General features: G+C 42.8%; 1 protein-coding gene across 1 annotated transcript in view; it reads left to right on the forward strand.

The window, feature by feature from the left end:
• Positions 1 to 16932, forward strand: part of ZC3HC1 (zinc finger C3HC-type containing 1) — a 47667-nt gene that overhangs the window by 27428 nt on the left and 3307 nt on the right. Inside the window, exon 9 of the mRNA XM_033959588.1 lies at positions 6754 to 6963. Coding sequence (XP_033815479.1) covers positions 6754 to 6963 — 210 coding nt within the window. The remainder of the gene's footprint in view (positions 1 to 6753; positions 6964 to 16932) is intronic.

The following is a 16932-nucleotide window of genomic DNA, read 5'->3' on the forward strand; positions in this document are numbered from 1 at the left end:
TCTAGTAGAATTCTGTTGTCTTTATATCTCCTAGGCATTGTTATACTAATTAGATGTTCTAGATGTAGAGGGAACATGAGCCGCCATTCTAAGTATAACCAGTCAGGTACATTTTCCATGAGATCTGGGAGGATCCAATACATACCCTGTCTTAAAATATAGGATTGATGGTACCTATAGAAATTTGGAAAATTTACCCCTCCCTTCTTGATTGTTTTTTGTAATGATGCTAAAGCAATTCTGGGTCTTTTCCCAAACCAGACAAATTTTGTAAGTACACTGTTGAACTTTTATAAAATGACCCCTGAAAAAAATGTTGGGATCATACTCATTTGATAACAAACCCACAGGCAAAATCATCATTTTAATTGTTTGGACTCTTCCCCACCAAGAAAGATGTAAAGGATTCCATTGCTCACACATTTCTGTTATTTTTTTTAATAAAAGTTTTTCATTCTCTTTTACTGTGTCATCAATTGTATTTTTTATAAGAATTCCTAAATATTTTAGTCCTTCCTCTTTCCATTTAAATGAATATGAGTCAAATAATCCTTTGGTACAATGGACATTAATTGGAAGAACTTCAGATTTTTCCCAATTGATTTTATATCCAGAAAATTTTCCAAACTTTTCTATTAAGTTAAGTAAACATGGAATGGTGTCCCCTGGTTCTCTTAAATATAGTAAAATATCATCAGCATATGCAGATAGTTTAAATTCCCAATTAGAAAATGTGATTCCCCTTTATTTCCTTAGTTTGATTGATTGCAATTAATAAGGGTTCAAGAACGATATCAAAAAGTAAGGGAGATAAGGACAGCCTTGTCTAACTCCCTTAGCAAGTCAAAATCTATTCGATAAATTATTGTTTATATTTAATCGTGCTCCAGGGGAGCTATACAATGTTTGAATCATTTTAATAAAACAGGTCCTATGCCAAACCATTCTAGAGCTTGATACATAAAATTCCATTCCACTCTATCAAATGCTTTTTCTGCATCTAACGATATTAGAAATGCTGGATCATTCATATTTTTTGCTAAATTTAAAGAATGAAATGCCAATCTAGTGTTATGTGAAGAGTGTCTTTTAGCAACAAATCCTGTTTGGTGTACATCAATAATAAAAGGAAGAGCTTTTGCTAATCTTAATGCTAGCACTTTAGCAATCAAGTTAGCATCTACGTTCAACAAAGATATAGGCCTGTAATTTGATACCATTGTCAGATCCCTGTTTGGTTTTGGCAAGACAATAATGACAGAATCAGCCATAGTACCTGATATATATTTCCATTATTTATCTGATACTGATATAAATTTAATAGATATGGTAATATAATATTTTGAAATGTTTTATAAAATTCAACAGTATAGCCATCTCCACCTGGAGCGGATCCAACTCTAAGAGCTTTCAATGCTGATTCTACTTCTTTTAAAGATATATGTTCTTCTAAACTTCTTTTTATATGATCCAATATATTTGGTCCAACAAATGATTTTAAAAACTCTAACCCATCCTGTTCTTTATTTCATAAGTATCAGAAGAATATAAATCCTTATAAAAATCAAGAAATTGTTTTATAATATCCTTAATGTTAGTGTGTGTATTGCCCATTTATCTTTAATTGCAATAATCTTGGATTTTCTTTTTTTTGCTTTAAAGAAAAATTTGCTAATAATCTTCCAGCCTTATTTGAATTTCCATAATACTACACCTGCCGATAGAACATATCTTTCCTTACAAATTGAGAAGAAATCTCATTATATTTAAATTTGTTTTTAATAATTCTGCAATATATCATGTTCCCATTTAACAATTAATTTTTGTTCTAATAGTTTAATTTCTTGCTCCAATTCTATATATTGTTTTTTAAGTTGTTTTTTCATATATGCAGAGTATGATATAATATTTCCTCTCATTGTTGCTTTATAAGCATCCCATAAAATTTCAATATTTATATTCTCTGAATTATTAATTTGAAAAAATTCATTCATTTTTACTTTAAAATCTTCTATAAAGTTCATATCTCCAAGCAAAGTATTGTCAAATCTCCAAATTGGTTAGATATATATTGGTATATCATTCTGCAGATCAATCACACACCAGCATGATCTGAAAATAATAATAGGATCAATAATTGCTTTTCATCACTCTTTGTGCTATATTATTAGAAACAAATATATAATCAATTCTTGAAAAGGATTTATGGACCTGAGAACAAAAAGATTATTCCTGATCATTAAAATGAAGAATACGCCAAATATCAACTAAATCACAAGATTGTATCAAATTGTCTAAGCCTAACGATTTCATAATTTTACTTGGTTTTTTATCCAAAATAGGATCCATTACAGCATTGAAATCTCCAGCTACTACTAAATTAGAAGCAGCCAGTGGTAGTAATATCTGTTGGATTTGTTTGAAAAACTCCATTTGATTTGAGTTAGGTGCATATAAATTAAATAAATCCAGTGGTTGTATTTCTCAGAACCCATTTTAATATGTACCCATCTTCCTAAAGAATCAAATTTTATTAACTTGAAATCCGCAATACACTTCTTATTTATAAGAATAGCTACTCCCCGCTTTTTTACCAATAGCAGGTGCAAAATACATTGGATACCCAACCCCCTATTAGCTTATTAGATTCAATTCCTGACAGATGTGTCTCTTGCATGAAATAAAATGTCAGCGTTCTGCTATGAAGAAAATCCAGTATTTTCTTTCTTTTGATTGGGTGGTTTTAGACCATTGACATTAAGAGAATAAATTTTAAGCGCCATCTAAATTAACAAGTAATATTTGACATAAATCTCATATAATAATAAATTTGATCAGACATCCACACATGTTTAACACTTATTCCTTTTCTTATTATTAAACCCTTACTTATAGAACTTTCGTTACCCATTTCCATCCCCCTTCTCCCTTCCCCCTCCCCACCCTCCTCATTAAGCTAAAAGTGTGTAAACTTGGCCTCACGCATATCAAGATCGGCAATAGCACACTCCAAGAAGACCTTTTCACATTCCAAATTCAAATTAAGTCACTGAATATTTAAAGTGATATTCAGGTATAAATAATAATATATATACTATATTATTGATGAATTAAATCAACCTCATATACATTTCTAAAGATATCTTGAAATTCTGTATCCAGTATCATTAATTCATTAATATCTCTTCATTCCACCGATATACCAATTTAAATCATGGAATGAATATAAAATATAGAAAAGAATACTATTCATTTTTTTTTTTCTCCCCTCCTTCCTGTTATATGTTATATTAAATATTTAAAAAAAAATAAATAAATAAAGTATTCATCTTTAATAGCATCTTAAATCATTAAAGCGCTCCCCCCCTTTTTTTTTCCCCCCCCCCTTTCTCTATATATTATCAACTTAATAATATTAGTATGGGAACATAATGATATATAAACAATGAATCCACGAGCAAAGATTCCCTCCCTACAGAAGAGATCACTGCCAATCACACACCAGCCATACATATCATTTTCTTCCTTGTTTGCTTTTTCCTTTCTCTTTCTTCCCTTTTTATTTTCTCTCTTTTCTTTTTCTTTTTCTTCATCTTTTCTTTTCTTCTTTCTTCTTCTTTCTTTTAAAGAGAGAACGGACTATAGAATTCATTTCGATCGTCCAATGTTCTTGTAAACAATTTTCTGATTTCCATTTCCTCTTCTTTCTTCTTGTATTCTCTGTAATACGTTCACTTTATGTTTCCGGTAGATGTAAAAAAAAATCCATTTCTCGTACATCCTCCCGCACAGACTTTCGGGAATGTAAGTCTCCTGAGTTCAGAAAGATTTTTGAACCTTTTCCGTTCTCTCTTTTAAGACTTTTGGGAGAGAGAAAAAAATTCTAACAATCCTACAAACATGGCTAGTATATAATTCCGCAGCAATCCCTCCACAGGAAAAGAAAACCTCTACCCGAAAAAACACTCGTTCCTAATCATTAAATTAATATTTCTCATATTACCCATTACAACTATACTGCCAGTTATCAAAATTTCAGAACAGGTTGTGGAATATAAATTGACAGTCCTGCAAAAACATACATCCAAATAGCTATCATCTTCCTTTTTTTCCCCATTTATATATTATATTCCATTTTCGATTAAACTCTTAAATATATAAATTGTATTAAGCCATTTAACATTTTACATTTGCATTTTAGAATGTCTATTCCATTCTAATTCTAATGTAAGAAGATCGTTGAAATAGAATATATTTGAAGATAAGTCAAAAACATTCTAAATCGTTGCCTTTTAAAATACAGTAATTTCCCCACATTAAAACAAAATAAAACCACATTTTCTTTTCTATATGAATAATATATGAATAGTATAGTATAGTATAATATTCCAACATTGCTAAGTAAGAAGTTTAAAGATATATCAAATAAATATTAGGAGGACATAGGCATTTCTTGATTTTGAATAAATCTCTCCAGTTTCTCTGCATCATCAAAGGTTAAAGTTTTATTTCCGATAGTAACCTTCATATTGCGGGTACACTAAACCAAACTTTGCACCCAACCTCTCGAATTTTGGCCTAATTCCAGTAACTTCCTTTTTATCGCTGTGCTTTTTGCAAAATCTGAACAAAGTGAATATAAGCATCCTGATACTTCAGCCCTTTATTTTGCTTTGCTAATTGAAATACTTCTATGACCTGCTGGTGGCGCAATAGTTTGAATATGAATGGTCTCGGTCCATGCTGATTTTCTCCTCTTTTTATCGGCACTCTATGTGCCCTTTCTACCTCTATGGGATATTTTGTTTTTATCGGAAGCAGTTTGGGTAGTAAATTTTCATAAAGACAACCGGATTTCCCTTTTCTGCTCCTTCCGGTAATCCAATCAAACGGACATTACTTCTTCTTTCACGATTAGAGTAATCTTCCAGCTCCTTAGTAAGTAGTTCTATTTTTTTCCTATCCGTTTGACTATAACATATTTCCTCTTCTACAATCATCATTCTTTCTTCTAAATTATTTGATTTTAATTCCAGTAGGTCCATTTTTTTGTTTAACGTTGAAACTTCCTCCGATATATCCGTAACTTTTTTAGTTAAAACTGATAGCATTTCTTTAATTCCTTCAATTCTTTTATTACTTCTATATCTGCCATCTTAATCCTGTCTCCTGTTCCGGTTTCGCTCTTTTACTGCTGCCAGACATTGCAAAGTCATTTTGTTTTGTTTTCCTGATGCCATCCTCTTTTCTTATCTTCTTATATTACCATAAAACCTTTTTTTTTCTATTATTAAGACTTTTTTAAAGACTTTCAAGGTCTTTTCTCCGGAGCTCTCTTATTAGCCGACCTTCCTCATGCGTGTCCAAGCCACGCCCCCTCCCTCAGTTTAATTTTTATTTTGTGGTTACGTATTCTATATTGGTGAAGGTCTGTGTTCTGCGTATGTGAAAGTTGACAGCACAATCAATCTGTTCTAATCTGCTTTGTTTAGATTTCCAGTAGGTTTATCTTGCTCACTTCAACTCAGTTCTTTGCTCAAGAAGAAAAAGTTTTTCTCAGGTCATCTCAGTCCTTAGGGGTAACATTGGTCTGCACCCAACCAGTTGACATTGCTGACTTTCAGTGTAGAGTTTGGGGAGGGGTTGTAGTTGGGATCCCCCTAGCAGAAGATAATTGTACTAGTAGCCTGGGTAATAACAGTCCAGACTCCAGGGTAACTGAGGAGTTTCAATAAGGTAAATTTGTAATTCTTTGTGGAATGAAGTAAGAGTAGGGGCTGGGACTCTGAAAATGTACACTGTATGGTGGATTGTGTGATTGGTGATACAGTACTCCCCTGATATTCACGGGGGTTCCGTTCTAGGAACCCCACGAATGCTGAAAAACCACAAATACGGTTTTTTGCGGGGGAGATAGGAGAGGGCACCCAGAGAGGCAGGAGAGAGCAGCCGGAACGCCAGCGAGTGAAGGAAATCACTCGTGGTATGCTCCGCCCGCCTCTTCCTGCACTAAAGTCGGGCCTCACCAATCAGAAATTGCTTTGATATGCAACTCCTGATTGGTGAGGCCCGACTTTAGTGCAGGAAGAGGCGGGCGGAGCATACCGCAAGTGATTTCCTTCACTCGCCGGCATTCCGGCTGGTCTCCTGCCGCTGCGGCTGTCCTCTCCTGCCCGGTCATTCGCAGTTGTAAAATCCGCAAATGACCGGGACAGCGAACAACCGGGGGAACACTGTATTCTGTTTTCATTGAAGAGGAGAATTCTCTCCCCCAGCTAAGTTACACATCTGTGCTGCTGTCCCTCTGCTCCATTCTGCAGAGAGGGTTCGATCAGTTGTTAAGTAGAATGAAGGGACTACCTAGTCCAGGGGTAGGCAATTCTGGTCCTCGAGAGCCGGAGCCAGGTCAGGTTTTCAGGATATCCACAATAAATATGCATGAGATAGATTTGCATCTCAAGGAGGCAGTGCATGCAAATCCATCTCATACATATTCATTGTGGATATCCTGAAAACCTGACTGGCTCCGGCTCTCGAGGACCGGAATTGCCTACCCCTGACCTAGTCGGATTTAAGAGGTCCTAAAGGAAGAACATTAGGAGTTCACTTCCAACCGGATGACAAAACAGAAGGGAGGAGAGCTAGCTTTCACTGTGGTCGAGATACAGTGGGCAGGAGGGAAATCTTGCAGGAGCTGGGAGAAAATGGTAGTTACATAATGACAATCATTTATTTTATTTTTTTGCCTCCAAGGACAACACTTCTCCCAGAGTTTGCTTCGATCCACTTGCCCAGCACAGAGATTGGTGCCCTTGGGTCAATGTGACAAAGGAAGTCATGAGCAGGAGTCAGATCAAAGATGACAAGTCGTCTGCAGACCAGGTGGCAGAGCCAGGGTGGAGAGCAGTGCTGAAAGTCTTTCTAGCAATGAGTAAATCCAACTCTTCAGACACTGCATCTGTGGTGAGTCATAGAAACCCATTCTTACACTGCACCCTGTTCATTCACTTCTACCCCAGACCAGGGACTCCTGAATTCTGTACATGCCTGAATGTTTTTGTGGGGGTTTTATTGGGCAGGACTGGGGTCAGTGGGAGACTAGAATTTGAGTGGGAGGGTTTTCACATGGATGCCTCATGAGCAGAGGTTACTGTGAAACAATGCGTTTTTTTAAACCTGGTAGCTGTCCATCACAGACCCAGCATACAGGAGACTTTGTGCATAGATCTGATAAAGCACAGCAGCTGCTGACACATATTAATACAGCCAGGAGATGAGAATGCCTTGCCATGCATTTGTGTCTATACCATTTGTCTCCAGGATCAATCTGTCAGTTATACTGGGGGGGTGGGATGTAGGTCTGGATCATTATGTTGGGACGCTGTCATCATCAGATACAACTCTTTATTTGAACTGCATGCCCTTCATTAGCAGTGAGTGGGGCAGTTAACTCTGAGCCCCATATCTGCTGCTGATTAAAAAAACACTCGCAACCCAGTAAAAAGTCTTATATTATTTCATAAACTTATCACATTAATCCTACTTTCATTAAATAAATAACAGTGCTTTTCTGTAGAATCCTCAGTTGGCTATTCATCCTTTTTGTATAAAGTTCATATAAGGAGAAAACGAGCCATTTTCTCACCGGATCCTTTTTTTAAAATACACCGTATGTATTCAAATATAAGTCGAGACCCTCCCCCAAAAGGAGGAAAAAAATGGTTGACTCGAATATAAGTGAGCGGCTTAATATTCAAGTTTCCTGCCCCATCAGGCTCTGCACCCCAGCCCCCTTCCTTCCTTCCTTCCCCCCTCCCCTGTCAGGCATTGCACCAGCCCTCTTCCTTCCTTCCTTCCCCCCTCCCCTGTCAGACTCTGCACCCAGCCCCCTTCCTTCCTTTCCCCATCAGACTCGGCACCATCCCTCCCTCCCTCCCAGGCTCTTCCCCTGCCTCCCTCCCTGCCCTAGCCTCATACAGTACCTCATCTTCGCGATCCGCGGTGGAGGGTGCAGCAGGCAGGAGCGAACTTTCCAAGTTCCTGCCTGCTGCTAATTGGCTGCCGCGAGTTCCTTCGGCCGCTGAGTGACACAAGCAGGAGTGCGATTTGGCGCTGCTGCTTGGTACTGAGAGGCATCTTTACTGGCTCCCGTGAATTCTCATGAGAATTTGTGGGAGCCAGTAAAAATGTCTCTCAGTACCAAGCGGCAGCGCCAAATAGCGCTCGTGTTGCTCAGCAGCCGAAGGAATTCACTGCAGTAGGGCAGGAACTTGGAAAGTTCGCTCCTGCTCACTGCACTTCCACCGCGGATCGCCAAAATTGAGGGTACCGTATGAGGCTAGGGCAGGGAGGGAGGCAGGGGCAGAGCCTGGCAGCGGTGGCCTTAAAAAAAATTCTGGGAGGGGGCATTGACCCAAATATAATACCAGGACCCCCATTTTTGGGCCAATTTTTTGACCCAAAAATCCCGGTGTATATACAGTAGTTTTTTCTTTTAAATTATTTGTGCAAACATACCACCAATAAATATTTGTAAGAACTTATATAAGAAAGACTTATGTTAGTATAAGTCACAGGAGTGCCTCCACGCCATGTTTCATTTTTTCTTCAGGGTCGAGGCTCCCAAATTAAGAATTAGCAGGAGATTCTTCTTTCGTGCTCCACCAACTGTCATGAGGAATTGACCATGAGAGTTGGTGAAGCACAAAAGAAGAATCTCCTGCTAATTTTTAAATTGGGAGCCTCGACCCTGAAGAAAAAATGAAACATGGCGTGGAGGCGCTCCCGTGACTTTTTCTAAGATAAGTCTTTCTTATATAAGTTCTTATAAATATTTATTGGTGGTATGTTTACACTAATAATTTAAAAGAAAAAAAATATATATATATTAAAAAAAAGATCGGTGAAGAAAATGGCTCGTTTTCTTCTTATATGAACTTTATACAACTGAGGATTCTACAGAAAAGCACTGTTATTTATTTAATGAAAGTAGGATTAATGTGATAAACTTATGAAATAATATAAGACTTTTACTGGGTTGCGAGTTTGTGAATTAGTCTGTTGTGTCTTCCCAGTTGAATATTAGCACGTTTTGGAATTAAAAAACATAAACAGCCCCATTTTAGACAGGTCTTAGAAGTAGGATTAAAACATGTGGGTCAGTGATATCAAGTTTCACCATTATTTTAGAACAAAATTTGCCAAATTAAAGCCTTTCTGTTGTTTTAAAACTTTATTAATTTTCAAATCAGTAAAATGTGCAGAACACTATACATACATTAAGCACTTATTATCAATCAATAAAATTACATAAAGAATAAACCCCTCCTACTATTACTTTTATTTATATATATATATATATATATATATATATATATATATATATACAGTGGTGACTCACACAACGAACTTAATTCGTTCCAGGAGCAAGTTTGTTATGCGAAAAGTTCGTTATGTGAAACGCGTTTTCCCATAAACAATATATGTTAAAAAAAATAATTCGTTCTGCAGCATAAAATATGCTAAGATGACATAAAAAAAGATAAATTTGTGAAAATGGTGGTCTTGCTGAGGCCAAACTCTTTGACGAGGTCACAGCTGATTTACCCCACATTCACTCCTTCTAATTATTTCCCGTTTCATATTCAACAGAAATCACCTTCCTGCTTTTTTTAGAAGCCATGATATATAAAAAATATTGAGTTTATCTTAAAAGGACGACTGTATACAGTGAGAGAGGGCAGTTAAGCGCAGTGACTAACGACTGCCTGCAGTGCCTGCGCGGAAGGATGCAATACATCGGCAGCTCGGGCGACTTCGTTGTGTGAAACGAAGTTCGTTGTGTGAAACGAAGTTCGTTGTGTGAAACGAAGTTCGTTGTGTGAAGTTCGTTGTGTGAATCAAGACATGAAGTTCGTTGTGTGCAGCGTTCGTTGTGCGAGGCGTTCGTTATGCGAGGCACCACTGTATATATATATATATATAAACAAGGAGTACAACAAAGAAATAACCCTCCCCACCCTACCCTGGATGTGTGTGGAAGTTTACAAAAAGTAAAGATAAGAGACAATTATGATGAAGTGATAAAAGATGTCAATGGGCCCCAAACCAATTTAAATTTAAACATATCAGCATTTATATTCTCGTATCTATAGCATAAGCATAAATTTGTCCACCAGAAAGGAAAATTAAGGCGATCATAATTTTTCCAATTGCGAGTGACCATCTGCATGGCTATCCCAGTCATAATAAGGAGCAGTCTGCTTTTATATCGGTCCAAAGGGGGGTTTAAGATTTAATAACGTCCCACATATGACTACATCATATGTCAGTGGAATCGATAACTCCAATATGGTATTAATCTGTCTATCGATTTCCAAAAATTAAGTATTAAAGGACAATAGAACAACAGATGATCCAATGTCCCTATTTCAAGATGATCTTACCTGTAGTTTGCTACCAAATATGTTAACCATTGCAGTTGAACAATCGAAACATCAAAATAATAACATTTATGGAGTTCAAACATTACGCCAGTGTGTTATAGCAATAGATTATTCTTCATACCATTCGGTCTAATTAACCCTACAATAATTTGCTGAAATTAGCGAGCAAACGGAAGTTGAATTGGGCTACTTTTTGGTGTCAGTGGAGCAGAAAGTATAGCCAATATGATGACTCAAGAAAGGCAGGATGGATTTAAAATCTTTTGCTTACCAGCCAGTGGATATGGCAGAGCATTCATTAGTTCCATTGACACAAGACCGGGATGTTGATAATGAGGTGGGAACAAGGCCTTTTCTGCTTGACGATGGCTCTCAACTTGCCTCGTGAATTGCACACTTAGATGGAGGATCTTAAATCTGCAGTGTTAACAATTCAGCAAAATCTGCGTACTGATGTGGAGCAAATTTGGAGGTTAATGGAAGTCACAGGTGCCCAACTTAACGAATCTGAGGAGCGGGTCATAGATCACGAGACGGATCTTGAGGCTTTGCAAGTCCGCTGCACTTGTCTGTAAAACAGACATGAGGACTTGCTGTTAAAGATTACGTATAATGAAAATATGCATGCCAGAGGTGTTCTTGAGACAGCCGCACACCAAAATATCCAGTTGATGTTACAGGATATTTGCTTGTTTAGGTTTACAATGGGTGAACATAAGAATTACTGCTGCTGGGTCAGACCAGTGGTCCATCGTGCCCAGCAGTGCGTTCACGCAGCAGCCCTCAGGTCAAAGACCATCGCCCTAACTGAGACAAGCCCTACCTGTGTGCGATCTGGGTGTATTGATGTTCAAGTGCTCATTGCAGTGTTTATGATGCTGCCTTTTCCTAGGTGCACCCTTGTTGTGTGGCTTGTGGATTATAACCCCCCCCCACACACTAGAGAATGACACGGGGTCAGAGTTTGTCCCCATCCCCCCCAACTCAGACTCCACTTCACAAGTTCCATCTTTTTCATTAAGACAATCTCTCACTTTTTGTATGAATGAGATTATCCCAGGACAAGCAGGCAGCATATTCTTAACACATGGGTGACGTCACCGACGGAGCCCTCGGTACGGACCTTTTTAACTAGAAGTTTCTAGTTGGCCGCACCGCGCGTGCGCGAGTGCCTTCCCGCCCGACGGAGGAGTGCGTGGTCCCCAGTTTCTTCGTTTCCGCGGAGCGAAGAAGACGCGTGTATTTTTTCAACGACCGTTGAATCACTTTTCTGCCTTCCCGCTCGCGCTTTTTTCCTGAATTTTTCTTTCCTTACCTTCGGGTTTAATTTTCTTTAATTTGCAAAAAAAAAAAAAAAAAATACTTTGATTTTTCCCTTTCTTTCGTTTTTGCCCCGGCGGGGCCTGTTGCCATTATACAGGCCTCGGACTTCGATTTTGCGGAGGCTATCTTCCCCTTCATGCCCCCGCAGGTCGGTTTTAAGAAGTGCCAGCGGTGTGCACGCCCGATCTCCATAACTGACCCACACAATTGGTGTTTGCAGTGTCCTGGGTCCGGAGCATCGGGCGGACTCCTGCACCCGCTGTGCCACTCTGCAAAAACGAACTCTTAAAAACCGAAGAATCCAACAAACCCTTCTCTTCGGCACCGAGTCGGCGATGGACTCCTCTTCTTCAACGGCGGTACCTCCAAAATCGGCACCGTCATCCTCGACGCCGACCGACCCCGCATCGGCGTCGCAGGCGCCAGGTAAGCCGGCTAAGAAGCCTTCCTCTTCCCTCGAGCGCCCTCCAGCTACGGTGGCGACACCGTCCCTACCGGCATCGCACCGGTCCCGCAAACGCTCCGCCCCGATCTCGGTGAGTGCCTCGTCATCGGCCTCCTCATCGCCGGGGCGTGGAGCGGCATCAAAGGAACCGAAGAAAAAGAAAGCGGTTCCGATGCCACCCCTGGATGACCGTATCTCGGCCATCCTACAAGCTCAGCTCAAGGAGCAGTTGAAGAAACAACTTGAACAACTGTTACCCTCTATCTTGGCACCGCTCCTTCCGGTACCAGACCGGCCCGAGCCCCGCACCGAGCCCCCGGTGTCCACTCCTACGGTACCGGTGGACACCTCTATGCCGATCCTTTCGGCCCAGCAACTTCATGGCGATCCGGTGGTTCATTCCCAGGCCACATTGGATCCTTCTCGGCACCAGGCGGCACGGCATGCTTCTCGGGACCGAGATCGACGCCGATCGTCCTCCCCTGGTGCCGTTTCCGTCCGCTCTGGTAAATCTTTGTCCAAGACTCGCCACACCGCGCCCTCCACCCCGGTGTCTCGACATGCACCAGAGATCAGGGACCCTGATTTATGGGAGGAGACTCCTCTCGGTACCGAGGAGGATCCCTCCTCATCTGATGAGGAACCATCGGCACCCGATGCCACATCTAAACCAGAACAGTCCTCATTTTCTAAGTTTCTGAGGGAAATGTCTGCAGCCCTGTCCCTTCCCTTAGAATCTGACTCAAAGAAGTCTCAAGCCTTCCTGGAGGCTTTAGATTTCGAACAGCCTCCTAAAGAGTTTCTCAAGCTCCCCGTTCATGACATCCTACGGGAGACCTTTTACAAAAACTTAGAGAACCCCCTTACGGTACCGGGGGCTCCACGTAAGCTGGACAACCTTTATCGAGTCATCCCTATTCCGGGGTTCGACAAATCTCAATTGCCCCATGAGTCCCTTCTGGTGGAATCCACTTTAAAGAAGACTCAGGGCTCCAGTGTCTATGCCTCTACCCCTCCTGGCAGAGAAGGTAAGACCATGGACAAGTTTGGCAAGAGGCTTTACCAGAATGCCATGCTTGCCAACAGGGCAAACAACTATTCCTTCCATTTTTCTTTCTACCTAAAACACTTGGTCCAACAACTGTCTGCCCTCCAGAAGTATCTTCCTGAGCGCAAGGTCCCGCTGTTCCAACAACACATCTCTGGCCTTCTCCAAATGCGCAAATATATGGTCCGCTCTATTTACGACTCCTTCGAGCTCACCTCTCGGGCCTCTGCCATGGCCGTAGCCATGCGTCGCCTAGCCTGGCTCAGAGTTTCCGACCTGGACATCAACCACCAGGATCGTTTGGCCAACGCCCCCCTGTCTCGGGGATGAACTCTTTGGAGAGTCACTGGATTCCACCACCCAGAAACTCTCGGCCCATGAAACCAGGTGGGACACCCTGATCAAGCCGAAGAAGAAGGCTCCGCCTGCCCGACCCTATCGGCCTCAATCATCTTACCAGCGGAGGTTCTCAGCCAGGCCACTCAATCCGCCTCCCCAACAATCTCGGCGACCTCGCCAACAGCAGCACCACGCCCAGGCTCGATCTCAGGCCACTCAATCCTCTAAGCCACCTCAGCCTGCTAAGCAGTCTCAGCCCTTTTGACTCTTCTCTCCAGGGCATAGCCAGTCATCCACCCTCGCTGCCTCTTCCACAGCCTATCGGGGGTCGTCTCACCATTTTCTCCAGCCGTTGGGAACTCATCACGTCGGACCAGTGGGTCCTCAACATCATCCGCCACGGCTACTCTCTCAACTTCCAGACTCGTCCACCGGACAACTTCCCGTAGAGTCTGCTTCACACTCATCTCAAACCCCCCTCCTACTGAGGGAGGTTCAATCCCTCCTCCTTCTCAATGCCATCGAAGAAGTACCTCCAGATCAAAGGGGTCAGGGATTCTACTCCCGCTACTTCCTGGTTCCCAAAAAGACGGGAGACCTCCGTCCCATTCTCGATCTCAGGGACCTCAACAAGTGTCTGGTCAAGGAAAAGTTCAGAATGCTCTCCCTTGCCACGCTTTACCCTCTTCTTTCTCAACACGACTGGCTATGTTCCCTGGACCTCAAAGAGGCCTACACTCACATCTCCATCAATCAGAATTCTCGCCGCTACCTGCGGTTCCAGGTGCTACACCACCACTATCAGTACAAAGTGCTACCGTTTGGCCTCGCTTCCTCCCCCAGAGTCTTCACCAAGTGCCTTATAGTGGTGGCGGCCTTCCTCAGGTCTCACAACCTCCAGGTGTTCCCCTACTTGGACGATTGGTTGGTGAAAGCACCTACGTCTCAACTTGTGCTACAGGCTACTCATCACACCATCTCTCTCCTCCACCTCCTGGGGTTCGAGATCAACTACCCCAAGTCGCATCTGCTTCCCACCCAGCGACTTCAATTCATTGGAGCAGTTCTGGACACCACGCTGATGAGGGCCTTTCTTCCCTCCGATCGCCACCGGACCCTGCTCCATCTCTGCCGTCAGGTACTCATGCATCCCTCCATTCCTGCCCGACAGATGATGGTCCTCCTGGGTCACATGGCCTCGACGGTGCACGTCCTTCCTCTGGCACGTCTCCACCTTCGTACACCTCAGTGGACTCTCGCCAACCAATGGTCACAGACGACAGATCTTCTTTCTCATCCCATCTCTGTGACATCATCTCTTCAGCAATCTCTCCAATGGTGGTTGAACTCCTCAAATCTTTCCAGGGGTCTACTTTTTCATCTACCCCCTCACTCTATGATCATCACCACGGATGCGTCCCCCTATGCGTGGGGAGCTCACCTAGGAGATCTCCGCACCCAGGGACTTTGGACCCCACAGGAGCGTCGTCATCACATAAATTTCCTGGAACTCAGAGCCATGTTCTACGCCCTCAAGGCTTTCCAACATCTTCTCTGCCCTCAAGTCCTCCTCCTGTGCACAGACAATCAAGTCGCCATGTACTACATAAACAAGCAAGGCGGCACCGGATCTCGCCCCCTTTGTTTGGAGGCTCTGCGCATCTGGACCTGGGCCACGGACCGCAATCTCTTTCTCAGGGCGGTCTATATCCAGGGCGAACAGAACTCTCTGGCCGACAATCTCAGCCGCATCCTTCAACCTCACGAGTGGACGTTGGACCCTCCGACTCTGCTCTCCATCTTTGCTCGATGGGGCACTCCGCAGGTGGACCTCTTTGCAGCACCTCACAACCATCAGCTGCCCCAATTCTGTTCCAGACTCTTCTCTCCTCACCGTCTGGCTCCGGATGCATTCCTGCTCGACTGGAGGGATCGGTTCCTGTATGCCTTCCCTCCACTTCCTCTGATGTTGCGGACCTTGTCCAAACTCCGCAAGGACAACGCCACCATGATTCTTATCGCACCTCGGTGGCCTCGCCAACACTGGTTCTCACTCCTGCTCCAACTCAGCTCCAGGGAACCCATTCTCCTTCCTGTGTTTCCTACTCTACTTACGCAGCAACATCAGTCTCTACTGCATCCCAATCTGTCTTCGCTCCACCTGACAGCTTGGTTTCTCTCGGGCTGACCTCTCCAGAGAACCTATCTCAGCCGGTCCGCCTCATCTTGGATGCCTCCAGGAAGCCGGCCACCCTTCAATGTTACCATCAGAAATGGACCAGATTCTCCTCGTGGTGTCTCCGGCATCATCAGGAACCCACCTCCTTAGCGGTGGAAACTGTATTGGAATATTTGCTCTCGCTGTCCAATGCTGGCCTCAAAACTACCTCCATCAGAGTCCACCTCAGTGCCATCACTGCGTTTCATGAGCCTATTCTCGGAAAACCCCTCACGGCTCATCCTCTGGTTTCCAGATTTATGAGAGGCCTCTTCAATATCAAACCACCTCTCAAGCCTCCTCCTGTCGTCTGGGACCTGAATGTGGTACTCTCAGCTCTCATGAAACCTCCATTCGAGCCTCTTGCCACAACTTCACTTAGACTCCTTACCTGGAAGGTGCTTTTCCTGATTGCCATCACCTCTGCCAGGAGGGTTAGCGAACTGCATGCACTGGTTGCCGACCCACCGTTCACTGTTTTTCACCATGACAAGGTTGTTCTGCGTACCCACCCTAAATTCCTCCCCAAGGTGGTCTCGGCTTTTCACCTCAACCAGTCCATTGTGTTGCCCGTCTTCTTCCCTAAGCCTCACTCGCATCCTGGGGAACAGGCGTTGCACACGCTGGATTGTAAGCGTGCCCTTGCTTACTACCTTGATCGTACCAGAGCTCACCGAACATCACCTCAGCTATTTTTATCTTTCGATCCCAACCGTTTGGGTCGTCCTGTCTCCAAACGGACACTTTCAAATTGGCTTGCTGCCTGTATTGCATTCTGCTATGCTCGGGCCGGTCTCTCACTGGAAGGAACTGTCACGGCCCACAGAGTCCGAGCTATGGCTGCTTCTGTAGCTTTCCTCCGTTCCACGCCCATCGAGGAAATCTGCAAGGCGGCCACTTGGTCCTCAGTTCACACGTTCACTACTCACTACTGTCTGGATGCGTTCTCCAGACGGGATGGACACTTCGGCCAATCTGTGTTACAAAATTTATTTTCCTAATGGCCAACCATCCCACCTCCCTCTTTGTTAGCTTGGAGGTCACCCATGTGTTAAGAATATGCTGCCTGCTTGTCCTGGGATAAAGCACAGTTACTTACCGTAACAGGTGTTAT

This window comes from Geotrypetes seraphini, chromosome 9 (genome assembly GCF_902459505.1).
Source record: "Geotrypetes seraphini chromosome 9, aGeoSer1.1, whole genome shotgun sequence".
Classification (NCBI taxonomy): Eukaryota; Metazoa; Chordata; class Amphibia; order Gymnophiona; family Dermophiidae; genus Geotrypetes; species Geotrypetes seraphini.